General features: G+C 42.2%; 1 protein-coding gene across 1 annotated transcript; it reads right to left on the reverse strand.

Moving 5' to 3' along the window:
* Positions 1-2,597: 2,597 nt before the first annotated feature.
* Positions 2,598-23,367, reverse strand: LOC104263556 (E3 ubiquitin-protein ligase RBBP6-like). The gene is given in 19 exon segments (XM_059834564.1): positions 2,598-2,657; positions 2,659-4,132; positions 5,275-6,276; positions 7,848-7,885; positions 7,887-7,950; positions 8,308-8,649; positions 9,334-9,391; positions 9,485-9,563; positions 9,644-9,740; positions 10,827-11,176; positions 11,620-11,723; positions 12,437-12,609; positions 13,922-14,061; positions 14,897-14,942; positions 15,283-15,353; positions 16,997-17,033; positions 17,697-17,735; positions 19,581-19,680; positions 23,202-23,367. Coding segments are annotated over 19 exon segments (4,440 nt in total).
* Between the last annotated feature and the right edge of the window lie 1,365 nt (positions 23,368-24,732).

Here is a 24,732-nt window from a genome sequence, read left to right on the forward strand (position 1 = left end):
ACCCTCGCTCAGAGAGCCCTGTTCGGATACATCCCTTCACACTACTGGAGGCACTATCAGAAAAACTTCAGAAATACAGACAGAAGACCTCTAAACCTGACTGTAGCAAAAATTACCTACTCAGGCCTAAGCATAACTGCATTGCAAGTGTCTCCAGCTCAAAAAAACTTGGAAGAAAGTAACCACAGGAAACTCCATGTGCAGAGTAAACTCAATGCACAGGAGAATGAAAAATCATCACTAATGCTGCTGTAGCAGTCTGAAAACAGAGGAGAGTTTAACTGAGCATTAAGGCAGGCTTCGACTACAGCTTTTTCAGCACAAGACTGTATAAAAATACACAATTTTGCCTGGCTTTATGGAGCTATTCCTTAAAGAAACGTCCAAAATTTTACTTCCATGCAAGTTTACTCATTATTCTGAACCTTGATACTAAAGCATAATTCACACGTTCCAAGTCAAGTAAGAATCCCATTTCGCTGAGTCCTAACTTTTCTGTATTTCATTGGGCCAAAGTATGTTCACAGAGAATGGTGCAAAAGAAATCTTCTGTTTTCAATGGCCTCATCATCACGAGCACAGACTGTGCACAAAGGGAGAGTCTGAGGCTGCCTTAAATTCGCATACATCTGGTGTTTACTTTGGTGGTATGAGTTCCCTGGACCACCACACGGAGGAAGCGCTAGATGAGCACATTTAACGACTATTGCGGACCTGTGCTTTTTGATTCTGGGCAGTAACGATTTGAGTGGCTTAATCGAAAAGCCTGCTGTACCTTGTGCGGAAAACACCTGAAGCCCAAGAATGCCTTGACATGAAAAGGCACAAACTGCAGGAATTGAAATCCAGTACTAATTCCGGTTTGTTTTGTTTCAACCATCAGAAGTACAGGATGCTCAATCTCTAGCCCAATATTTCAGATGTGATAGTCACCCCCACTGAAAAGCAAGGTGAATTATTACTGTGACTGTTTACTATTTCTGTACTGCCAAATACCCCAGTAACAGTACCTATAAACAAGGACACTTTTTGAACAAAGTAGTCTCCGCAAGCAGGAAGCCCTAAAATGCTGCTTTAATTTAGAGCATTATATCACTTTATATGCTACTATATTTTATAGAATATGATACTAAAATTTATTTATTAATTTTACAATACCAAAGTCAGACAGTCAAGGGCTTTCACTACTGAATTCAATCGTTACCCGGATGTTATGCCCTTAATGCACAAGGAGCAGTATTTCTTACCATGCTGGCTTACTGACAGTTAAGCAACACCCACCACTACCACCTGTTCTGATTTTTCTTTAAATTACATCTGTCTTAAAAATGTCAAGCTAACTAAATTTACATTTTCTATGTTTCCTGCCATGGTTCAAAGCAGTTTAAAGCAGAAGCCTGCCTTTCTAGCGGGCTGTCTTCTTCTGCCAAACTCATCTGCTGAACCCCACCTTTAAGGGAAGGGTGTGGAATTTGGATAATGAGGTGGGATTCCTGTGCTCAAAGAACCACTAAGACCAACCTTGCTATCTCCTGTGCGACCTGGGGGAGTGGAGACCTGCCTGGCTATCACAGGATGCAGATAAGGAGGGGGCCCCGTGGAGGCAGGACAGCCCTGCTTATGGTCAGCAAAGACGGCAAGATAACAGAAACCTGAATGGTTCTTTGTTTCTTCCAAAGGCTCTGTGTCCGGTCACTGACCTTTGCCTCATTACCGGTGAAATGCACATTACAACTCACACCCCAGCATATGCTAATGAAGATTACAGAGATGATGCTAAACATATACGACTATAGCACTCGTCTCTCCACCCAAATCATGCTACACCTCACATATGGGGAGGGCTAGACCTCACATATGGGGAGGGGAACCTCGTAGTTTTGGGGGATAAAAGCTCTTAAGAGCGGCTATACGTTTGGGGCCATATACTGCCTTTTACAATATAAAACCAAGTCCACTTGGCACATGAAAAAGGTGCACCTCTTGGCTGTACCTCCCCACATTGCGTCAGTTCAAAAGGTTTAAAGTCCTACCTGTCTTTTCAAAATTAAGCCCCTGGATGTGTTATTTTTCATACATGTTAGCTACCAGCAAGCTTTGACTGGTAGCTTTTTTCTGTCCCTCGTCTTTTCTCTGCTAATGTTCAGGTATCACTGGAAATCTCATCACATTGGATAGGTTACGGAAAACTTTTTATTGTAATCAAAAAGTGACATCACAGGGCTGTAATGTATTCTGCAAATTGTTCTGATGATATTTTATAACTGATACCAGCTTCTTCTGCCAGGCAATTAAAAAAAAATTCAACTGTGAAAATTTTCACAGTACAGTAAACTCCACCCAAACTAATTAACAGTGGTTAAAAATAAGATGCCCCAGCAAAACCTTTCATGTTACACGGTCACAACTCACAATTCTGTACAAAAAGTTCACTTTTATAAAGCTCTGATGCAAAAATCAAATAATCAGGCAGCAATATTTTAAGTGCGGCACAGGGTCTTCATGTCATTAGTTGCAATGCCTGAATTCGTTTACATTTTAACAACATTTAGCACAAATGACCTGGGAATTAAGTAATTTTTTTGTTATCTCTCATTCTACGTAGTGACAGATTTCACTTTTTGGCCATCTTTATCTTTGCTCTTCTTTGATTTTTTTCTTCTTGTGTTGGTGCTTTTGGCTCTTCTCCAATTCCGTTTCATTTCCAATGTGTTTCTTATGCTTCTTGTGTTTCTTATGCTCCTTGTGCTTCTTTTTCTCTTTTTTCTTTTTCTTTTTCTTGCTGTCTTGTCTCTCTCCTGAGCTGGCACTGCTGCTGTGGCGTCGAGCCTGACTCTCAAAAGGGCTTTGACTATAGCTGCGGCTAACGCTGGGACTGCTTTGACTTTGGCTTGCTTCAGGCTGCTCGACTGCAGCAGGTGCTGCTGTATCCTCTTCCGCCCTATCAACAGCCTTTTCTTTCGGTTCTTTAGGATTTTTTCCTGCAGCTTCCTCATCTTTTGCAGATACATTACTCTCACTGTCACTTTCACTGTAGTCTGGTACAATCGCAGCCTCATCAGTCTCTCGAATTAGATCAGAAGAGAGCCATGAGGAGCCGCTTACCTGAGGCTTAGGCTTGACAACACTTCTATCATTTTGCCCAGTGACGTTCTCTTTCTCATTTCTTACACCTGGCGATTCGTCTCTCAAAGGCGGTTTATTACCATCTGGCTCTTTCTCTTTATTGCCCTTTACTTCTGGTACATGCTTCTCTTTCTCCTTCCCGGAATTTTTATCTAGAGGCTTGTGTTCCTCCAATATACACTTGGAATCGTGAGCAGCTTTGTGATCAGACTGCTTCTGCTCATGCGGAGGAACGTAGCTGCTCCTTTTGACATCTCCAGCACCCTTTTTGGACGGCTCTGCTCGTTCATCTCTCAGCTTACTTCTCTGTATTGATGTAGGTTCTGTGTTTCAAGAAGGGGAGTCTTTTCTCCTTGCTAATTCACTCTTTTCATCTCTACGTTTGGAACTAGAATGATCTCTGTTGCCATCATGGTCAGATTTTTTGTCTCGGTTAAGAGTGATGTCTGTAGCAGTGGATCCACAGCCAGTATCATGCTTCTCTGAAGACCTGCGGAATTTGGAAGACTGAGAAATATTTTTTCCATTTCCTTCTTCAGTTGCATGTCCCGAGTGGTCTTCTTCTTGCTGAACACTGCACTTTCTCTTCTCAGAAGTGTCTTTGCCTGACAAAGAATGATCCTGGTCTTTGGTTTTTCCTTTTTCATTTGACATCGAACTTCTTGAACTTTTTGCATCACGCTGGGAGCTTTCATAACTCGCCTCTTTTGTAGTTTTCTGTGTTTCCTCCAAAGGCTCAGTCTGGTTTTCATTATATTTTACAGTGTTTGGTGGTTTAGCACTCACATTTTCGTTTGCGGGCACCCGGGTAGATTTAATGTCTTCCTCTTCAGACTCAGAGTCATCTTTATCCCACTTGGACCGAGGGACCTGGATCATAATAATGACATCTTCAGCAGGGGCCGTTGTATCATGATGATACTCCTCCATGGTCTTAATGACAGTTTGTTTTGTATCTGGCTGTTCTTCAGTCTTTCTAACAGGGCTTCCTCCAGGAGAAGTAGTGCTAAGCGGAAAAAAGCGTACGTTAGTAATGGGTGAGAGACACGCACTGCCGTCTTTTGGAACATTTCGTAAAACGGCTTTTGTTTCAATTCTAAATCTTCAGTATTTTTTCAAAAGATGTTCAATTAAGGGAACAAACAAGAGAAAGGATGAGTCCACTAGCTAAGATTATGAGCAATCAATTCATCTAGTATCTTCCTACCCTACATTTAGTTAAGAAAGACACAAGATTATCAGATTGGGGACTGTCTGATCTGGTAATTCCTTCATGTCTGGCTTCTACCAATGGTAGATGAATTAGATATACATTCTTGTTTCAACAAGTAAGCAGGCAGTTATGGAGAGGTATACACAACCAAAGTGTTATCCTCGTGTCCCACTGTTCTTCTTTAGAAAAATGTACATTTTAAAAACTTTTTAGACTATCAAGACACTATCCTAAGTCTCCAGTGATGTCTTAAATGCTTTGAGTTTGCTTTGCCCTCCTTCTTTAGACGCTGAAATGTAAGTAGTAACAGCTCCACACTAGATCACTTTTCTTTTTTTCAGATGTCACACAATGGAATATAGAAGAGAGACCTCCAAGGTAAGTGCCAAAAGAGTTGGCACTGAGCCGGAAGCAGCTTAGCTGTGTCAACATGGCACTGTGCTCAAAGCTAAACTCAGCACAATATATTGGCAACAAAGCTGCTATTTCTGCAAGGTATAATGTCATGTCATACTGACAAAAGTCGATCATTACAGTACCCTGCAATTTTTACAACGCAAAATATTGCTTGGTATAGACATGTCTCTCATCCTTGCATTTAGCAGTAAGCTGCATTTGAAGGAAGACATAGAGGGGACTCCTCAAAGAGTCAACACGTAATGAATAAGAAGAGGGGGGGGGAAAGTTCCAGAAGTAACGATCAAATACGTCACCAATGAACTAACCTCATTAGCTCTCTGTGCACTACAGACTGCTTGCTTTCTTTAACAAAATTTGGTTTTGACCCAAATACAGTTTCACAGGAAAGATCACAGATTAGTCACTCGTTTCGCACAGATATAACTGTTCCTTTCATTTTAGTCACCATAAAGAATTTTACATTTTTGGGGGGATGAGGGAGGAAAGAAAGAATAGGAAAAGAAATGATGAGGTACCTGGTGTAATCTACAAGAGCTTTCCGCTTTGACTTGTCAATTTCTGCTTTTGGCTTAGCCTTCTCTTTTTTCTTCTTTCCAGGCAGCGCTTTGAAAGCAACGGAATCTGCTTCCATAGGCTCATCTCTCACAGGGGTGGCATCATCTCTACTTGGGTGCATGAACAGAGAGTCCGTTTTAACGTCTTCTGCTGTAACTGACTCTTTTGGTTTTCTTGCACCTTCTAACAGCTCAGCATTGGGAAATCTTTCTTTCTCATCCCCTTTTCTTCTCTTCCGGTGTTCTTTATGTTTATTTCCTTTGCCATCTCCCAGTGGATATTCCACCTTCTTCTCTTTTGATTTTGTAGGCTCTTTGATGCCATGGCTCTCTCTTCCAGAAAGTTTTTCAGGGTCATTTCTAGCTATATTACGATTTCGATGGCTCTGCCCATCAGGGTAATCCTCTCTATGTCCCCAAGCATATGGCGAATTCTCTTGCCCAGATGGACCAAACCGATGTGGAGAATAGTTCTCTCTAGAGAGAGAAGTTCTCTTTAGAGCTGGAGGTTGAGTGCCAACAGTATAGCCCTTGTAAAACTTTTCATGCCATTTGCTATAGTTCCTTTCCCATTCTCTGTATCTTTCCTTTTCAAACGGATCGCTAAAGTCAACAGATCTGCCATAGTAAGCTTTCATATCATATGATGGAACTTCTTTTATCTGGTAAAATACTTCCTTCCTACCTTGAGGTATAGTCCATTTAGTGGGAGACCTGCCTCTAAATACTGGAGACCTTGACTGAGAATGGTATCTTCTGTATGGGGGTGACCTTGACCTCGAACGATGGTTACGACTCTTCCCTTTGCCTCTTCTTGGATATGGGGGTGATCGCGAGTAGGAACGAGAATGGGAACGACTAAATGATCGAGAGTAGGAGTGAGAGCGGGAAGAACCTGATCTTGACTTGGAGCAGGTATATGAACTTCGAGAATAAGACGAAGCACGATAGGGAGACGTGGACCTTAAAAAAAACACAACACAAGAAAAAAAAAAAAGAAGTTTGAATTAACAGTCACTCTCCCCAGTTTTCTTCCTGCCCAACTTGGATTGGTTCTTTTTTTTCCTCTCCATATGCTTATGTCAAAGCTTCTTTCAGCTGCTGACATAGTGCTACTGCAAATTGAAGAACTTGAGAACAGATAAAAGTTTCTGCCTGCAAGACAGAACAGCTGCTGCTTTGTTAGTGTAAAAACATCCAGGAAGTGAGTCCACTTCCCTTCACTTCACTACTTATTTAGCAACTGGTACAGCATGCAAAACACTTGTACTCCAATCCTACATACAGGACTATTTAATCAACACTTCTAGCCAGATGTCCTAGCAACATTTTGCACACACCTCTAGCTCTAACCAAGGATCGTGACCGCATTTCAAGAAAAATCATATGCAAAAGCTTCTAAACTCAGCCTCTAGTACCATGACTCAATGCCATTAGCCTAGGAAAGAGACTGACAGCATTACTAATGGAGAGCTCTTCAGGCTCCTGCCCAAGTGAGTTTTGGGGATAGAAAACATCAGCTACCCTAAGTTTTTTCTTCACGAGTTTTTCTTTTATGATTTTTCAAAGAACCATTTCACATTATTCCGCAGATGTTCATTAGCGTCACCCCTCCTCTTAAAGTCCTTCAACAGTTTAAGATTTCCTTGCAAACAAGCCTGATCTTTTAGTTCCTAAGAAAAATTCAACAATGTCAACAAAACACTAGCAAAAGCCTCCAGTTTGCCGTCCAGGTTAAAATCTCTCCGTGAACCCACATGAGATAAAGAAAAGAGGAAATGGAGGCAATTTCTCTCACAGATCTCCTCCCAAGTGCTTTGAGGTAATGGTTACAATCAGAACAGGGAGATGCAGGAAATCCAGCAACTACATCTCTCCAGTTTCTAGCCTCTTCACGGTTTCAGGAGGTGAAGGATGTCATGGCAGAGTGTGCTGGATTTGGCTGGGGTAGAGTTAGCTTTCTTCGTAGTCACTAGTATGGGGCTGTGTTTTGGATTTGAGCGGGAAACAGTGTTGATAAGACAGGGATGCTTTCCTTATTGCTGAGGAGTGCTTACATTGAGTCAAGGCCTTTTCTGCTCCTCATACCACCCCACCAGCGAGTGGGCTGGGGCTGCCCAAAAAATGGGAGGAGACACAGCTGGCACAGCTGACCCCAAGTGACCAAAGGGATACTCCATACCATATAGAATCATAGAATGGTTTGGGTTCGAAGGGACCTTAAAGATCATCTAGTTCCAACCCCCCTGCCATGGGCAGGGACAACTTCCACTAGATCAGGTCTTATTCCAGGTTGTCATTACAGAGAAGCGTTAGTGAAAGAGACACCTGTTCCTTAACAACTACTGCCCAATTATTACTATTAGTCAACTGTAAACTCTGCCATGTTTGAGTTAGTAACCTACACATGGAACTCCTACCACTGCTAATCCCTTGAATCATCCAATCCATCTAATGACAGAGAGGTGGAGTGGAACTCCTCCTGCTTCTCCTAGAAAATCTGCTTCTCCATTATGCACATGTAAAGCAGTTACCCAGAAAACAAACACCTACGCTCCTTTTGATTTTTTTTTATATTCCATCAGGTCCTTAGCAAAACCATTTGTAAACTCATCAAGTTTGGACTTTTTCTTTTCCCTCTTAAAATAAGTTTGACCTTTATTACAATTATAGTTTGACCTTTATTACAGAAAGACATCAAGAAACAAACCATGGCCAACATGAGAAAATGTATACTGCGTGCAAACGCAAAAGGTGACCATCCTATTTAGGCAAAAACAGTTTAGAATTCCGACCAGTTTTAGGGAAAGTTTTAGAATTATGTTTGCCTTGTTTTAGTTTTGCATGTTTACCATCTGCAGTGAAAATCATATTGGAAAAAACACTATGTCATTTCTGCTTATATCAGATGCACTTTGGTGTAACTGCAGTCTGATATGCTATCGAAATACAAAAAAAGAAAAACAATGCAACTTCATTGAGCCAAATACTTACTCCTCTGTAAGTCTCTGTTGTTCTCTGTAAAACTCCTCCCTAGATAAAGGAGCTGCCTGTGTTGTTGGTACTGCCCTTGGCACCCAAGCTGATGACACGTTTGCAGGAGCTGGGAGATATCCTGGAGGGTGGACAGTGTAGCCAGCAGATGGAAGCTGACCAGGTGGAAACTGAGCAGGAAACTGTGGTGGTGGTACCCCCAGTGGAAGAGGAAGTGCATGGGGTGGTGGAGGAAACAAGGGAGGTGGAGGCACAGGCACAAAGACTGGTGTTGACGCTGGTAGCGCTGGGGCCTCAGTCCTTTGGGTACGTTCACTGTGCAGGTGTCCTCGATTTGAATTCCTGAAGAAACCCAAAAACCTGTGTCACTCTTTATTACACTCTGCCCTGATTTTAAAGAGGGAAGCACATGAAGCGGGAGCGTGGTGGTGAGCAATTCTTCTCTGTAACAAATATATACCAAAAGGAAGGACTAACTTGAGGCTGCAATAATAGATACAACAGACTCCTCTCTCTCTCCGACTGAGAGAAAGCAGCTTGGCTAATTCAGATGACTAAATTGAAGAAATTCACAATTGCCACAAAATGACAGCGTTGACTTGTTCAGTAATTTGCTCCATCAGTATCAACTAAGTTGTTAAAAACAGAATGTTGGAGGCTGATTTTGATTGGGAAATCAAGTTCTTCAGCCAGTAATCAAAAGGGTTGGCTTTCCACCTGACCCTTTAATGATATTTCATTTTTCTATGCAATTAGGGTTTCCTCAAAAAGCATTCATTTCTTGGAGTCCTTTTTTCAGTCATGTACTGGAGTTGGATTTTCAATAATCTTACTGCAAGCACAGATCCCCTTTGTTAAAGCCAATTCAAATGCAGCCATTTAAAAATCAGCTACCACTTGTCTTCTCCACAACTATCTGTGGACATACCTATTTCATTATAAATCAGCTGTTGTGTAAGTTATGTGTTACGGCCTCATTTAACAGGTTACAAGTAGTAATATACTGAATTTCTGTAGAATACTTACAGTTCCCAGCCTGGTCTGCCACCTGCTGAGCGAATCGTACTGGCTCTCATTGGAACACCTTTTGGAGTGGGGAGCGGAAAAAGAAAAAAGTCCCATTCAGTTTCTCAGAAGGTAGTTTTTTAAAAGAAATTCTAAAGTTGTAGCTACTTACCACTTGTGGGTATTGATTGTCCTTGGGGGCCCAGAAGACTTGGTAATGCTGGTTGCCTTAGTACAGGAAGCTGATAGCCCTTGCGAATCAATGCAAGCAGTTGGTAAATAAGTTCCACTAAAATACAAGAACCACTGCATATGTTGAAATAAAACTTACCTCCTCTTCCAACAAACTGCTGATTGACAGAGAGGAAGATTTACAAAGTTCAGAGGTAGTCACCAGAGCAGCAGGAGGTAGAACACTATCGGCATCACTACAAAAAACCCAAATTCTTATTATTCAGTGTTTTGAAGTGCTACTTGAAATACAAAGTCCAAGGTGAGAAAAGGCTGACTACTGTAAATGGAAAAAAAAAACTTTAAAAAATAATCTTCACCAGATTTACAAATGTGAAGTTAGCCTATTCCAAATGAAGCACTGACGAGATGTCTATTTGGACTACTGGCATTTAAAGAGAAAGCTCCCTGGAAAATATAATAAAATATTAAAGTAGCTGCACATGAAAGGATGAGAGTACGTGCTGAATCTCAGTCTTGGAAGATGCAAGAACTGAAACTTGATTAGGAAATGTGTATGTGCCACTTCAGAGGCTGCCATAGAGGTTCTTTTGAATTATAATCCTTTGTATTCAACAGTACAGCTGAGATTGACAGTCTTCTGGACAGAGTGGCTAATTGCATTCAAGGCATAAAGCTGAAAGGATATAAGCCCTAAACAACAGTACAGATTTTTAATGTATTTTCATATGACTTCACTGGGTTGCCAGCTTAGACTGTCATGTTTGTAAATGCCTCAAATTTACAGTGCTTCAATGTTTAGTATCCAAATCTGTATGTGTCACTGACTACACTGTGTATTACTGAGGACAACTCTGAACTGATCATGATATTGATGACAGAAATACTGTAGAAAAAAGTCATGTGGAAACACCTGGTCAATTTTACCTCTCCTTGTGCTTTTACGCTTTTCATGAGAAGATTATTTCCTCAGAACTAAAGAGAAACTAATGCCCCTAAGAAGGTTTGACATAACTAAACGGTAACTTTAGGAATTGCTAGCCACTTAAAATCAAAGGGCTTCTGGGGAAAAAAAGTTCCTCTTTCAGAGAAACCTGTACTGAATGACTGATAGATACTTTGGAGGAAATTCTTGCATGAAGCACACTTTCAACTTACCAAAGTGTCCTCATTCAAAGTAAACACAAAACCCGGAACTTCCACAATTCTCTGGAACTGTCACTAATGATACAGAAATCGCTAGCTGAGAAGCTCAAGAAGAAGAGCCTAACTTCAGCATTTTGGTGTCTTTTATATTCGTGTTGATCTACAGATTTACTTACCCAAAAGGTCCATCCGGCTTTTCAGCACGGGGAGATAGGGACACTGCTGGAGGGAGACCAGAGACAACGACAGTAGATTGATTTATTGGCAGCCCAGCTGCCACAGATGACTGACCAGGGGCCAACAATGACAAAGCAGCAGCAGAACAAGAAGCCAGAGAACCTAATGGAATCATTGGTGGATCCTGCTGTCTGGAAGTTGTTGGCCGGAGTAGAGGCTGCAGGTTGTGCGTTACTGCTTGTCTCATGAGTGGTGGTGGTGGTTGTGGCGGCTGCTGCTGCTGTGGCTGCTGAATCTGCTGACGGAGCCTTTTTGTGTAGCCAGTTCCATTTTTGAAGTTGTTCACAGCCTAGGGGCAGAAAAACATTGACAAAGAGGTAATATGAAACTTCAGTAGATAGACGAACAAAAGCCTGCGCAGAGTAAAATTCCTTGTGTATTCCTGTAAATGCTATCAAGCCTAAAATAAATCAACATACAGATCTATGAACACACCACATTAAACACTGATATTAATGATTGGTAACTCGGAGTATCTGTGTTTAAAGTACTTCAGTGTTAGCTCCGACCTTGAAAGTGAGGCAATCACATTAAACAAAAGTGTGACCTGAATTTGCCAGATTGTCTCTGAAGAGTTGTAAGCGACTGTAACAACACAGAATGCATTTGAGCAGTAAATTTAGCCTTATTCAATTCAGCCGTCCTTGAGGAGATGTAAATTAATACTTTCTTCCCTTTCAGCTTTTTACAAATAGACTTTCCTTACAGTTGACGTAAAAGTCATCGGGTTACCTTGCGTAGGAACTGGTTGGCGATCAAAGCATCAGGAGAAACATCTGTCTGATGACACGTTGGGCATGCATGTTCCTCAGATTCCAGTAACGCTGTTCTAATACCTGTGAATAATTAGAATCATCAAAAGAGTTTTTAGGCCAACTAAGGAAATTTTGGGGGTTCTAACCAATTATAAAAACAAGTATAGGATTAATAGCTGAATATGGTCTTGAATTGAGAGCACGAATCTATAAATGTGCAATAGCATAAAACATTTCTAGTATGCAGCAAATAACTACACAGTTTTCATATTTCACTATTGTAACATTTGAAGATGTACAGTGGGCTGTGTCTTGATGTTTCGACTAGTCTTCTTTCCACTATCTAGTACAGTGAGAAGTCACCAACCTCAAGGTTCATTAATAAAACACATCTCAAAAAACCAGTAGCAGGTTTGAGTTCTGAAGGTTTTAACCAGCTCTCCTGTGGAGTAGAATGTGGATTAAATGCCTAACTATCCATTTGTGGCAGACCACAGTAAGTCACCAGAGTTGGCTACATAATTTTGTACAAGAGAAAGGGCTGTGGGCAAACTAAATGCATTCGATATCTAACACTGTAATCACCTGCACAATTACGCACTCTTCTCATACTCATCCTACTGCATGTAAAGAGGATTTAACTAGAGACGTCAAAACCTTTCTGCCTTTTTTTTTTTTCCTTTGTACGAGAAGAATCCTTCCCTGGTAACAAAATAATTTCATTATCTCCTATTTCTGCTTTCAGAAGATCAGACGTGATGTGTTGAATTAACGAACATGGGAGTAACACTTACATTCGTCACAAAAACTGTTTCCACAGCAGGGAATGACAGCAGCATCAGTCATTATATCTTTACAGATGAGACATAACAACTCATCTGGAATAGGATCATCGGACGAGGCGGAGGAGGACGGCTCCTCTGGTAAAAAGGGAGGCTTTTCCTTCTTTCCTCTAGCATAAGCTTCCCTGGAGGTGGGGTGGGGAAGGAAAAAGAAAAAAGCTAGAGACGGGTAAAGGAAAACTTTTCCGAGCTTTGGATTTTATCAAATGATGATAATAGATGGAATTCTCCTCACTCCATGTTAGCCTTCTAAAACATAGGCATTAATTTAAATTACTTTTCTATAGCCACAGCTCCAGAAGAGGAGAGGGGGGAACAATTTTCCTCCTGCAGAACTCTCCCATTCATTGGATCAACTGAGAAATGAGCCCAGACTAGAAAATGCATTTTTTGACAGCTAGAAAGCAGATGCAGTGAATCCCACCTCTCCTTTGCCAGAGGGTAAATGTAAATGGCAGGCTCAGGATAAAGTTAGTCTCTGAGTAATTACATTTTATAAATGAAAGAAGTCTAAGTTACAGCTTCTGCAAAAGGAGATCCATGACAGAAAAACAGAAGTGCTACCAAGTGCATTTTAAAACAGCCACTCTTGTCAGCACACAGTAGTCTTCTCTTAGCTTAGAGCAACAGGAAAACTTCAGTCTGTTTCACACATGGGATTTGACAAGAGTCAGAGGGGGAGGAAATCTCAGTCCACCAGCCATTTATTAAGTTTTGCAAGAAGCCTTTGAAACATAAAACAGAAGCAAAACAAGCTTTCAAAGAGAACGACTCCACTGTAAACGTGACTTGGATGTTTTGCAGAAATACAGACTCTTAACATACCACGAATTTAACCAACTTCCAGGGTCATGAAGAGTAGGACCACCCTATTTTAATATTAGAACAACGTATCACCGATTTTAAGGTTAAGATACAATGCCAATGCTTCCTCCCCCATAACTACAGAGGCTGGCCAACTTGGTTGCACTGCCACTCAGACATTTATGCATGGTTTCTCTCGTTCACTTTTTGAACAGTCCAATTGTGCTGGTTTTGCCTGGGATAGAGTTAATTTTCTTCATAGGAGCTAGCATGGGGCCATGTTTTGGATTTGTGCTGAAAACAGTGTGGATACACAGGGATGTTTTGGTTACTGCTGAGCAGTGCTTACACAGAGTCAAGGCCTTTTCTGCTTCTCACACCACCCCACCAGCGAGTAGGCTGGGGGTGCACAAAAAGCTGGGAGGAGACACAGCCGGGACAGCTGACCCCAACTGACCAAAGGGATATTCCATACCATATGACGTCATGGTCAGCATATAAAGCTGGGGGAAGAAGAAGGAAGGGGGGGACGTTCTCTCCCCCATCCCACCTGGGAGGGAGTGAGCGAGTGGCTGTGTGGTGCTTAGTTGCCAGCTGGGGTTAAACCACAACACCAATTTATGCCGTACTTACTCATTAATAGTTGGGATTGCATATTTTCCAGTGCTTGTCAGCATAGCACCCTTTGTGTTGGGATCTTTCACCTCCGTCATGAAACTCCTTGGAATTCCTGTGCTCTTTTTAATTCTGGGAACAGACTCAAAAGCTTTGTCCTGTTCAGAAAAGAAATGCAGACATATCTCATCTTAAGACCCACACTTAAAATGGCATTTCAAGGATTATTTGAAGCAGCAAAAGCCTTTAATCCTCTCCTTTTACCAAGTGTAAGGGTTGCTCGATTACAATACTTATTTTCCTGAATGAATATAGCCAGGATGTTCCAAAGGCTTGAGCAGTGTGTTGAACTCAATTGACATTCTTTGGCTTAATTTCAGGTTCCTTAAGGGAGGCCCTCAGCTCACCATTCCCTCAGAGAAGAGACACAAACCTGCTCCTCCTCCAAAGCGCAATTCAGAGTGAGAGCTTAATTTGGTGCTCTGACTCAGTCTCTGGAGAAACTTACATTCACCACCCAGACAGGAAGGTTGAATTCATAGCTCAAGCACATGCATTCAGTGACTAACGTTAAATGGCATGAATACTCACTCAGGGACTTGTGTAATTAACACATGCAACTATTCAATAGGTGGGGTCAACAGAAACCGCCTGTTCTTATATGAAATACTACAAACTGTGAACTGCCATTAAAGAGAGTTAAAAGCATAAACATTTCCAGTAATATTGCAATATATAAAAATATGCATGAAAGTTCACAGAGAAAGCTCTATGCACACATTTAATGTCTATGACCTCGAAAAAAGAAAATTTCACATTTGTGATTCCAGGTTTCCCTTGAATTTTGAAGGGCTTTGCAACATTGCCATATAACCTCCGTATTTCACCTCAAGAGAAACAATTCTTCCTAGGAGTGTTCATGTACTTGTTACCTAACTGCCAAGATAAAAAAATGAAAAACTAAGTCACACCAGAAGTCCCCCACAATCTTACCCCAGTTGTTGGGCAGTTCTTCCTATGGTGGCCCGGTTTTCCACAACTTTAATAAGTTCTAATGAACACTAAGTCTTCCCTCCCACTCCAGAATTTCTCCTTTTCTTAAAATTTTTTTTGAGACATCTATGTTAGCTTATGGTAAGATGCTAATTAGAAATGTAATGCAGACATGCCAGGGAACACACGAGGCTAAAAGAATGTTAACCTTATTGATGAACACGTGATTTGTGTTTATACGCATGCTAGTAAAAAAAAAGAAAAATAACTGTTTCCAAGAAATAAAACCCCATCTGAATTAGATCAAAGGCTATAAGCATGGTTTGTGTAAATGCATTATAGTAACTACTAGGGTCACTGGGCCAGCTAAACCAACTCAAACTCACAATGAGAGGTATTCATGTCCAAAAAGGAAGTCGAACCAATCAGGGAAAGAATTACGGATGTCAGCTTTAGACTTAGTGTTTATAGAGCAACATAAAAAAAGTTTTCAAATTTAAGTTGATTGTCTACCATTCCACGAGAATCACAGGCTGTATTCTTCACAGAACACACACCCAGAGTTCATGAATTTCTAGATTAAGTTATCCTAACAGCCAATCAAATGATCAGATCCAGTGATCCAGGGTTAGTGTAATGCCTTACACCGTTCTAGCAAAGAAAAAGCAGTTCTCCTTAAAATAAAGATGAAAAATAAAAAACACCACATGGTAGTTTTTATACTCTGAGGACTATTTTGAAATGCGTAGTTACACATGGTATTGGAGCCAAGCGGCAAACCAAGAGCTAGTCCCTTACCAGTCAAGTATTCCCTTATCATAGAATCATAGAATCTCTCGAGTTGGAAGAGACCCATAAGGATCATCAAGTCCAACTCCCTGCTCCTCACAGGACTACCTAAAACTAAGCCATATGACTAAGAGCATCATCCAGATGCTCCTTGAACTCTGACAGGCTTGGTGTCATGACCACTTCCCTGGGGAGCCCCTTCCAGTGACCTTGTGTCACTTAATTATATTTTAGCAGCAGAATGACAGTGTTTTCAAACCTGAAGAAAAATGCTGCCGCTCTTCCAAATCTAGATTCAGAGTGGTGGTATACTAAAGAAAGGCTTAACCTCTGGGAAGTTAAAGCAGCATCCAATGCTGGAGTCACCCAGAGCCCAAAATGGGCTGCAGGCAGAAGTTAAGAAAAATGGCAGGGATTTGACCGACAAATGCACCAGGCTCTAACCTTGTGCCAAAACTTGTACACTGGGTTTTAGATGTTTTCATTTGCAGGCAAACTATTAAACTAAATTGCTTCGTCAGATAAAGTGGAAAGTTCAAATGCAGAGCTTTAGAATACCACTTTGTATAGCCACGATATTTAAATTCATGGCAATCTATTAAAGGCATTTATGTACTCAGAGGGGCCCAAATAATATCACTTAAATTACAGAGTTTGAGGAATAAATGTCCAATGCACAGATCTGTCCTCAAAACGTATGGGCTATGCTGGGTTTGGCATTTGTTTGAACCCCCAAGTCAAAAGTAAGAAACAGTACCAATTTCAACACACATGGTTTCTCAGTGGGTTTTGATTACATTTTCAAAAACGATTAGGCAAAAAAAAGTATTTAAAAACAAAAGCTACATGACAGAATGTGAAAATGGCAAAAAATACACTCCAAATAATTTTTATTGCAAGGAACAAAAAAAAGCACACAACCACCCATACCAACATCCATATTCCTAGCTGTAGACAGACAGATGTAGAACATGGCACCACGTTCAATTGTGCAAAGCTTGAACCTACATGATCTAAAAACGATCCTACACTATCTGTACAACACAAAGTCATTCAGGAAATATTCTGGCTTATTCAATGTGAAATACAATGCATTACTAGGCACAAATACCAAGATTCACATCAGAACTGTGCAGACGATGGCATGACTCAGTTTTTACTAGGCTCAATCAAATACATGCTATTACCAACAGATGCTATGTTTTACTGGGAAATATAGATAGTTAATGTTTGGAAAATTAATACAAGGCTACACTGTTGAGAATTAAGTGCAGTGTGTAGAAAAAAATGTGAGATTGTGTTTTTACATACCGCTTTCAATGTTCCACTCACTGGCTCAGTTCGACCTCTAGAAGAAAAAATAAAGGTGATCAGAACATAAAATAAAGCACTTGTACCCAACACAAAGCAGAGAAAACACATTATAAAGCCTGAATGTCAAAACATTATGTTCTGATAGTCTAGTGAGCGTGGAAATTTATTCCTATACATAAACTCTCCTCTCTTTTGATACAATTCAGTGCAACTGAAACAAACCCCCCAAAATCCAATTACTACTTTGTCACAAATTCCTCTAAGACTTACAGCTCTAGAACACAACAGTGCAAGAGAAAGCCCTCAAATATTTTGTCTCTGCTGTATAAGTACCAAAAATATGAATTCTGTACTGCAGTTTTGTGTTCTTAAATAATCAACCATCAACATAGGAAGGTAACTTCAGCCAATCTGTATATCCCTAGTCTTACAAATAGGTACCAGAGAGAGTACTTTAGTGTCTAAGAATGAACAGGGGTAGTCAAGACCCTTCGCAGTGCAAGTTTACTTAAGAGAAAAAAATCAGTCCTCTGACAAAGAAAGAACAACAATGTCAGCAGCAGAGTCTGTAGAACAGTGTTTCTTTGTGGAAGCCTAAGCACTGTGTTCAGATAGCGACCACACTTAGCCATGAAAGTGCCAAAATACTACGTGTTACATATGCTGTATTGACTAAAAATAGTAGTAGAAATGTCACCTGAGAGCAGTTCCTAGGATTTTGTGCGATTTAGGAGCCCTGTGACAAAAAAAAAAAAAGTCTTAATTGCCAGAATTTGCTTTAAGATAATCTTGAAAAAGCCACAATATCTCAGGGAATATTTATCACATTTGAAAACTTGCTGAGCTTCCACATACTCATTGATCTGTATCGGCATGTTGCTCATGAGGAATCAGACATGCAACCATTGGTACAGTTAACAAACCCTTCATACATCATCCAAAGTGTCCCATGAGCAGAGGCAATTCAAAGGCTGCTGTGGAACTGATGCACAAATAGAAAGGTTCATGCTTCCTGCCACTGCTAGGACACCACCAGGCTCGCAGTTACAGCCACGTACCTCCTGAAGATGAAGAAGTACGAGGAAACACTTTAGATTGCCACACACGGGTTTCTTCATCGATTGACCTTGAAGACCATACTAGAAGGCAAGTAACACAGTGCCATTCTTTCCTTACCCCCACATACAGCTGTTTATTTCATCTTTCATGTTAGCAGCATCTGTCCTGTCATTTTAGGGCAGCATTCCAACAGCAGGAGAGGGTGCCATCCAACGAGAAACGGAGGATGCACTGACATGACAGCACTAAGCATACAGCTTTCAATTAACCCCAGAGACAAGGCCATGTTTATAAGCACAACGCTGTCGTGTCCAGAATTACTAGAGAGCACCTCAAAGCACTGCAAGAACTACTGCGGTAATATGCCCAAAGTTTACATGCAGAGCCACGCGAGTTCAGGGTTTTTTGCTTGTAAATGCTTCATGGGCACCAGGATGCTGCTGTACTGTTTGTTCGAGAGACACTATAACTCATCAGACTACTTTATTTCTTGAGAACCAACATTAGAAAGACATGGCAAAACCACAGGCTAGTAATACCTACTAGCTGTGGTGGAGAGGCCTATCTCGAAGGCGGCTGGAAAACATGACCATTCAAACAATGCTAATGTAGCTGATACAGAACTGGACTTTGTGAATACGTAAATGACAGCCATAATCCTGTAGTCAGGATTGCATTTGCATAGCTGTAATTGTAATCAATACATCCGGTTCTCTGTCCTCTGTAAATCTTAGGAACACAGAATTAAGACCTGGAGCACAGATATCAGCATAGGGTAAAAACAGACTTACAAAGACAACTAGTAACATTTGGTAACGTGCTAAACTGCTTACAGAGCTTCCAGTTTGGAAAGGATTAACTGTTCCTCCATCGTACTCGCACAAAAGGCAATCCACTTTAGGCTGTTGTTCTTTTCCTCTTGCCTGCAACGGGCATTGTCTTTAGGAAACTAACAGGAATCACTTATGAATGGAACTTGGTGTTTGCATGGTTCACCACCTGGCCACCCTTGGTCTTTCCTCTACAGCTAGTATACAAAACCCCCAGGTTTGGGGTGTAAGAATAGCTGCCATATCCCGCCCCGCCTCCCCCAAATGCAAGAAATAGTCAGACACTCAGAATCAGGCTCTTCTGATGGGAACAAATTAGAAGTTTACACTACAATGCGTATCTCTCTTTACTACAGAAGCAATAAAAGCAGACACATATAATAAGGAATCTCTCCACCGAGAGGAAACAGGATCTACAACTTGGCTCTCAGAACAATCAACCCCAAGAACAAACACAACAGAATCATCTTACAAGTTACCATTGTTGGAGTTCGAACCCCATGTCCCAGCAGGCCCAAAAATGGAAGCCTACTTTGGGACAGGTACAGTAAAATCTACCCCACGACAACAAAACTTAACAGCAGCTTTAACAAGAAAGAGACAATCTGAATGCCTCTCTAAACTAATATCCATTAAAAAAGGTAACACACTGAAACCCCTAACAAAGAATCCAATGCTTTATGGATACTTACAGAACACAGGTTTTGCTGGTAGCTTTCACTCCTCCAGCAGGGATTCTTCTAACAATTACCAATGAGTTCTTACAAATCAGGGCATTGTCATCTGTGTATTCTGAAAAAAACAGAAATACAGAAGAAAGCTTTAATCAATATGTAAAAATGTATATTAATATGTAATTGCATAGCACTTCTGAGAATCTCTTTACAGACATAAAAGCAAAACTTTGTATGTAACTTCGCGCTGTTATCGTCTCAACACGCTAGAAGTACATTTCAAGAAATCTTCAGGTTTGATAATCAAACACAAGCAGCAAAATCTTTCCATTTTTTTTACAATAGTTTGAACGCCAACCGCAAAATGGTCTCAAAGGTCACTAAAAGAGAGTCTGCTGACGCACGAGGTTCTTTCCCGATCCAGCTTAAGTTGCTTTTGCTTCCATTAGGCTACAAAACCAACAGAACTTTGGAGAAAAACAAAGCACAGCAAAGTCTCACCTGCATAAACCGGATTCTAAAGCTCACTAGCTTGCCCTGCAACAAAAAAGGCACTTAGCTAAAGCATGAAAACTCTGTGCCATCGCTTTCATAGCTGTGAACTAGAAAGGATTCACCCATGCTGTCCGTGCTCCAGACTGACCAAACACAGAAGAGAGCCGGACATCGCTGCCTATTTCTTGGAGCTTAATCCACCAACAACCACACTTCTCAGCTGCTCTGTGCTTTACATTGAAATGGAAATGAAACTGGCAGGGCTAGAGTATTCTTTCTGGTCCAGATCACAAACCACTGGATGAAGACCAGTTCAGAGCCCCATTTTTGGTGTTTGGGTTTGTTGTGGGTTTTTTTTTTTTTTTTTTTGTATTTTGTCTGATCAGCAGAACTACACATTCTCCAAGTGTTTTGAGTCAGAATGTTACAGGGCAGGAAAGAGTACTCAAGAAACCTGAGCTCTGGAGTTTGCAGTTCTTCCACTATATTGCGAGAACATCTATTACAAAAGACAGGTCAAGAAATTCAGACCAAATTAAAAGGAGGCAAGTTTAAATGCATCATTCTTGAGGATAGGTTTTTTGAAGGGAATTCTGCCTTTATAGAACATGCCTCTATAGTAAGCATGGAAGAGGACACAGACATCCCCCTGCCGCCTTTTAAAATAGGTCCCAACCATCCATTTTGCCTTCCCAGCATCTTAACAAGAGTCCATTGTATCATTTTTTTCCACTGGTATTTAAAATCCTGTTTACTTTCAGCTTATATTAGCATTGCTTCTATTACTAGATTTCCATGACGAAAAGTAACAGATGCTGAACTGTAAAAGCTTAGAGTACTTGGACAAATCTGAACAAGTAGGCCACCTTCACCTAAGGCTCACTTTGCTCTTCCCATGATCATTTCAACATTTCGTCAGGACTCCTGCACAGACAACGTTATAGAAAGCAATACTTTATGTCTGCCTGTAAGAATTCCAGACATCACATTTGGGCAGAATAGCTGGGTCTGGTTTCTTCTTTCATCTTCTGAAGGTGAGTTGAAGCATCTGCATCTGATTAATAAAACCTGAAATTCACGGTTACGCATGTCAACCAAAAATTTGGCATGCATATATATTGCACCGAAATGTTTTCTCTAGCTTTGCTCTGAAAACCACTGGGGGATTTTTGCATTTTCACGTGGAAGACACCCTTACAAAAGCTTCAATAAGCATCTGTGTTACTAATATACCAAGTGTAAGATTTTATACTCATTTTGCCAAGGTCAAAGTGCAACACAACCGACCTAGGGGAGGATCTTGTCACTGCTAAACAAGAGTGACGCTCTTTCAAGTAGGAAAGATACTCCTGCTTTAACTTCACCTTTAGGCAGCACCACATTTAACAGAACCTTGTGAAGCAGATACTTTTTCTTCACTGCATTCTGATTACGTATGAAAGCAAAGCAACACACTTTGTAAAACTGGTATGATGTGTATTAGAGTAATGCTTTGTGGGGGAACATATTTATGAGCATAAATTTTCCTTCTAAAACTTTGCTTTCTATTCCTCACCTGCTATAACAGAATCCACGTGTTCGGCCTGTTTCAAAACATTTTTCCTTCCGGTGATAATAATTGGGATCCATCACAGTTTATTACCATCCAACATTCTGGTTTTATGGCTCTGTTTGACACAGACCCAACTATTACAGGAGTGACATCAGCCAGTCGGCTATTAAGCCTGCCTGCATTTGTGAAGCTGAAAGTACATCAGCAACTGAAGACAAAATTCAGAGACCTTTCTGCAGCAAAGCCCTTCAAGCTCTTGATAGTTTTCTGCAGTACTACTAGAGGAATTCAAGACTTCTGAAATGTATCTCTACCTACACATGTCACGCAATCCAATGGCATCCCTAACACTCCTAACATTGTGCTGTTCAGTCTCTTCACAGACATTCTCCTGAAAAGTTTCAATATCTGTAGCTACATAGCGAGCTTTAGGTCCAACCACTTCAAAGGCTGGGGCTGAAGGTACAGTTAGCGTAGTGTACATATTATTCTGTTTAAGTTTTACTACATCAAACAGGAAGAAGAAAAAAACCACCAGTACACATTCTAAAGAAAAGACTGTTGTAAGTGTGTCACAGAACCACAGGGAAAAATATAAAGAAATTTAATCTTAGCAAGGTGGCAGACTACCAGACTGAAATATCGTACTAAGTAATACAAAACCATTATCATCTCTGAGAATCAGGCACCAATTAGTAGATTTAAAAGAATTTATGACTTCTCTAAGAAGAAAGTCAAAAGAAATGTTCTGCTATAAAACTTCAGTACTGCCCTGATATGGTTAACACGTAGTAGCAGGAAAAAAAACACGGTTAGAAATGAATGATGAAATGATGCTCAATAGCAGCTGAATGACAATGTCTTTGGTGTAGAAAACAAGAAATTCCAAAGTATAATTGAGATACAGGGAACACTCATGTGCAAGATGGCTTTAAAGGCTCTGCATAGATTATAACTCACAGATGCACTCTTGATCCAAAATGCTGCTGGTGAGCAGTTTCTGCAACAGCCACAAAACCAGTTTTCCAATGCAGTGGAGTAAATCAAGTCGAAGACAAAATTAAGTCACCAAAACCACTTCTTTTTTCTTTTTTTTTTTTTTTCAAATTAGCCATCTGTTCTATTTCTATCACTTTCAGCTTCCTCTTTGTTATTATAAGATATCTTCCCACATTTCCTTATCATTTTACATAGAATAATTTCAGGAAACCAAAATGCTTGTAAGCACTACATGTCACACATCAACCATGTACTCTTCTACGCCTAGCTCCGTGTCTAAAACACAGATCCGAAGGCAGTTGTCAGAACAGCGACCACGACTGAGCAGCTCTGTGAGGCCCCCAACACAAGTCACAGCTACCGATCGTGGCCGAAGTGCATTATCGCTTCCCACCCCACTTAAGCCCCGGAGCTGCTTGCCCTCCCAGTCCCCCCGCATGCTGGTGGGATTGGCCCCAGGCTGACTCATGCTATGTGTTTGACGAGCAACAAAGAGCAGAGCGTGCCTCCTGCAGGCCGCAGCTGCCATGGGGCATTCTGTGAGGCCCCAGCCAGGCAGTGCCCAAGGCCCTGCACCCACTGCCCCCCCCCACCTTCTTTGGTCTGGGCGTTGGTGATCTGCAGGTCGCAGTTTGACGCCTTCAGCTTCTCACGGCCCATGATCTGGCGCTTGAGGTCGCACAGGGAGATGTGGAGCCCGTCGAAGGTGACCATATCATAGTTCAGCTGGGAGGAGAACTTGTAGTGCACACACGACATGGTCAGGGCCAGGCGGTGCCTGCTCCGTGACAGCGTCTACTGTGGCAGACAGCGTCGTGGCCTCTGTGCCGGGATAGGTCCCGTGGCAGCTCGGGGAAGGTCCCACCGAGGTGTCCAGGGCAAGCAGCACGGGCTGAGCTCAAGCGGGCCAACGGCGCTCAGAGGCCGCGGTGCTCCGCCGTGGCCAGACCCTGTGGCCTCAGCCAGACTCGGCTAGCGGAGGCCTCAGGACTCCATGGCTGCAGCGCTGCCCCCTGCCCCCACAACAACTATGGCCCCTGGCCCTCAGCGATCGAGCTCGGCTGCGGCGGCAGGGCCTGCCTGACCTCTTCCTCACAGCCCTGGCAGGCAGGCGGATGATGGGGAGAGGCCCCAGAGGCCCCGGCTCGGCCTCCACTCCCTCTCTCACAGGCAGCGCTCCCAGGCCCGATCAATCGCTATGGCAACGCGGGCACCCCTGCCTCAGCGTTCTGCTGAGGGGTTTCCTGGCTGAAAATCACAGGGGCCGCTGTGAGCACCTCACTGCGCACACACAAGGGCACGCCACACCCACCCCCCCACGCCTGACGTGACCCAGCACGTTATGGCAAACCGCCCTGGGCCGCTGGTGTCCTTGCTGTCCCCCAGGCCTCCCCCTGACCGGTGTCCCTCCTGTCACCCCCCGGGCCTGTCACCTCCTGGTGTCCTGCCACCCCTGAGCCTGTGGTGTCCCTCCTGTCACCGCCCAGGCCTTTACCACACTGAGCCACCTCCCATCAGCCCCTGGGCCTGCGGTGCCTCTCCCAACAGCCCTGGGCCCATCACCGCCCGACGTCCTGCCACCCCCCAGGCCTGTCACTGCCTCCTGTCCCTCCTGGCACCCCCAGGCTGTCACCACCCGCTGTCCCCTCCTCTCAGCAGCCAGCCAGGGCAAGACAGTCTGGCGGAGATGCAGCGGGCTTTGCCGTGTGGCTCTCGGCTGCCCGCACCGCAGGGCCAGTGAAAGGAAGGGACATCTCAGAGTGTTTGAGTGGATTTGTGGGAATTTATGGGAAGTTCAGTCAATGAACTGCAGGCAAAGCACAAGTCACATGTGGTGCCCAAGTACGCCAAAAAAGGGCTCCTCACATCAGTTCTCTGTAGGATCAGGTTAGTTCTTTAAGTCAGACACACAAATGGGAAGGGATTTCTCCTTCCTTTGCTGAAGTAGACTTTGAGGTAGATATTGCCAAAGAATGCAACAACAACCAAAAAAAGTTAAAGCAGGTACTTTCATCCTCACTAGATGCATATCACTGAAGTGTTTCTCACATTCTCTTCTCTGCTCCAAAGGGTCCCCACTTAAGACGCATTTGAGTTCCATTACTGTTAAGCATCCACCACTGC

This window comes from Gavia stellata, unplaced genomic scaffold (assembly GCF_030936135.1).
Source record: "Gavia stellata isolate bGavSte3 unplaced genomic scaffold, bGavSte3.hap2 HAP2_SCAFFOLD_79, whole genome shotgun sequence".
NCBI classification, from domain to species: domain Eukaryota; kingdom Metazoa; phylum Chordata; class Aves; order Gaviiformes; family Gaviidae; genus Gavia; species Gavia stellata.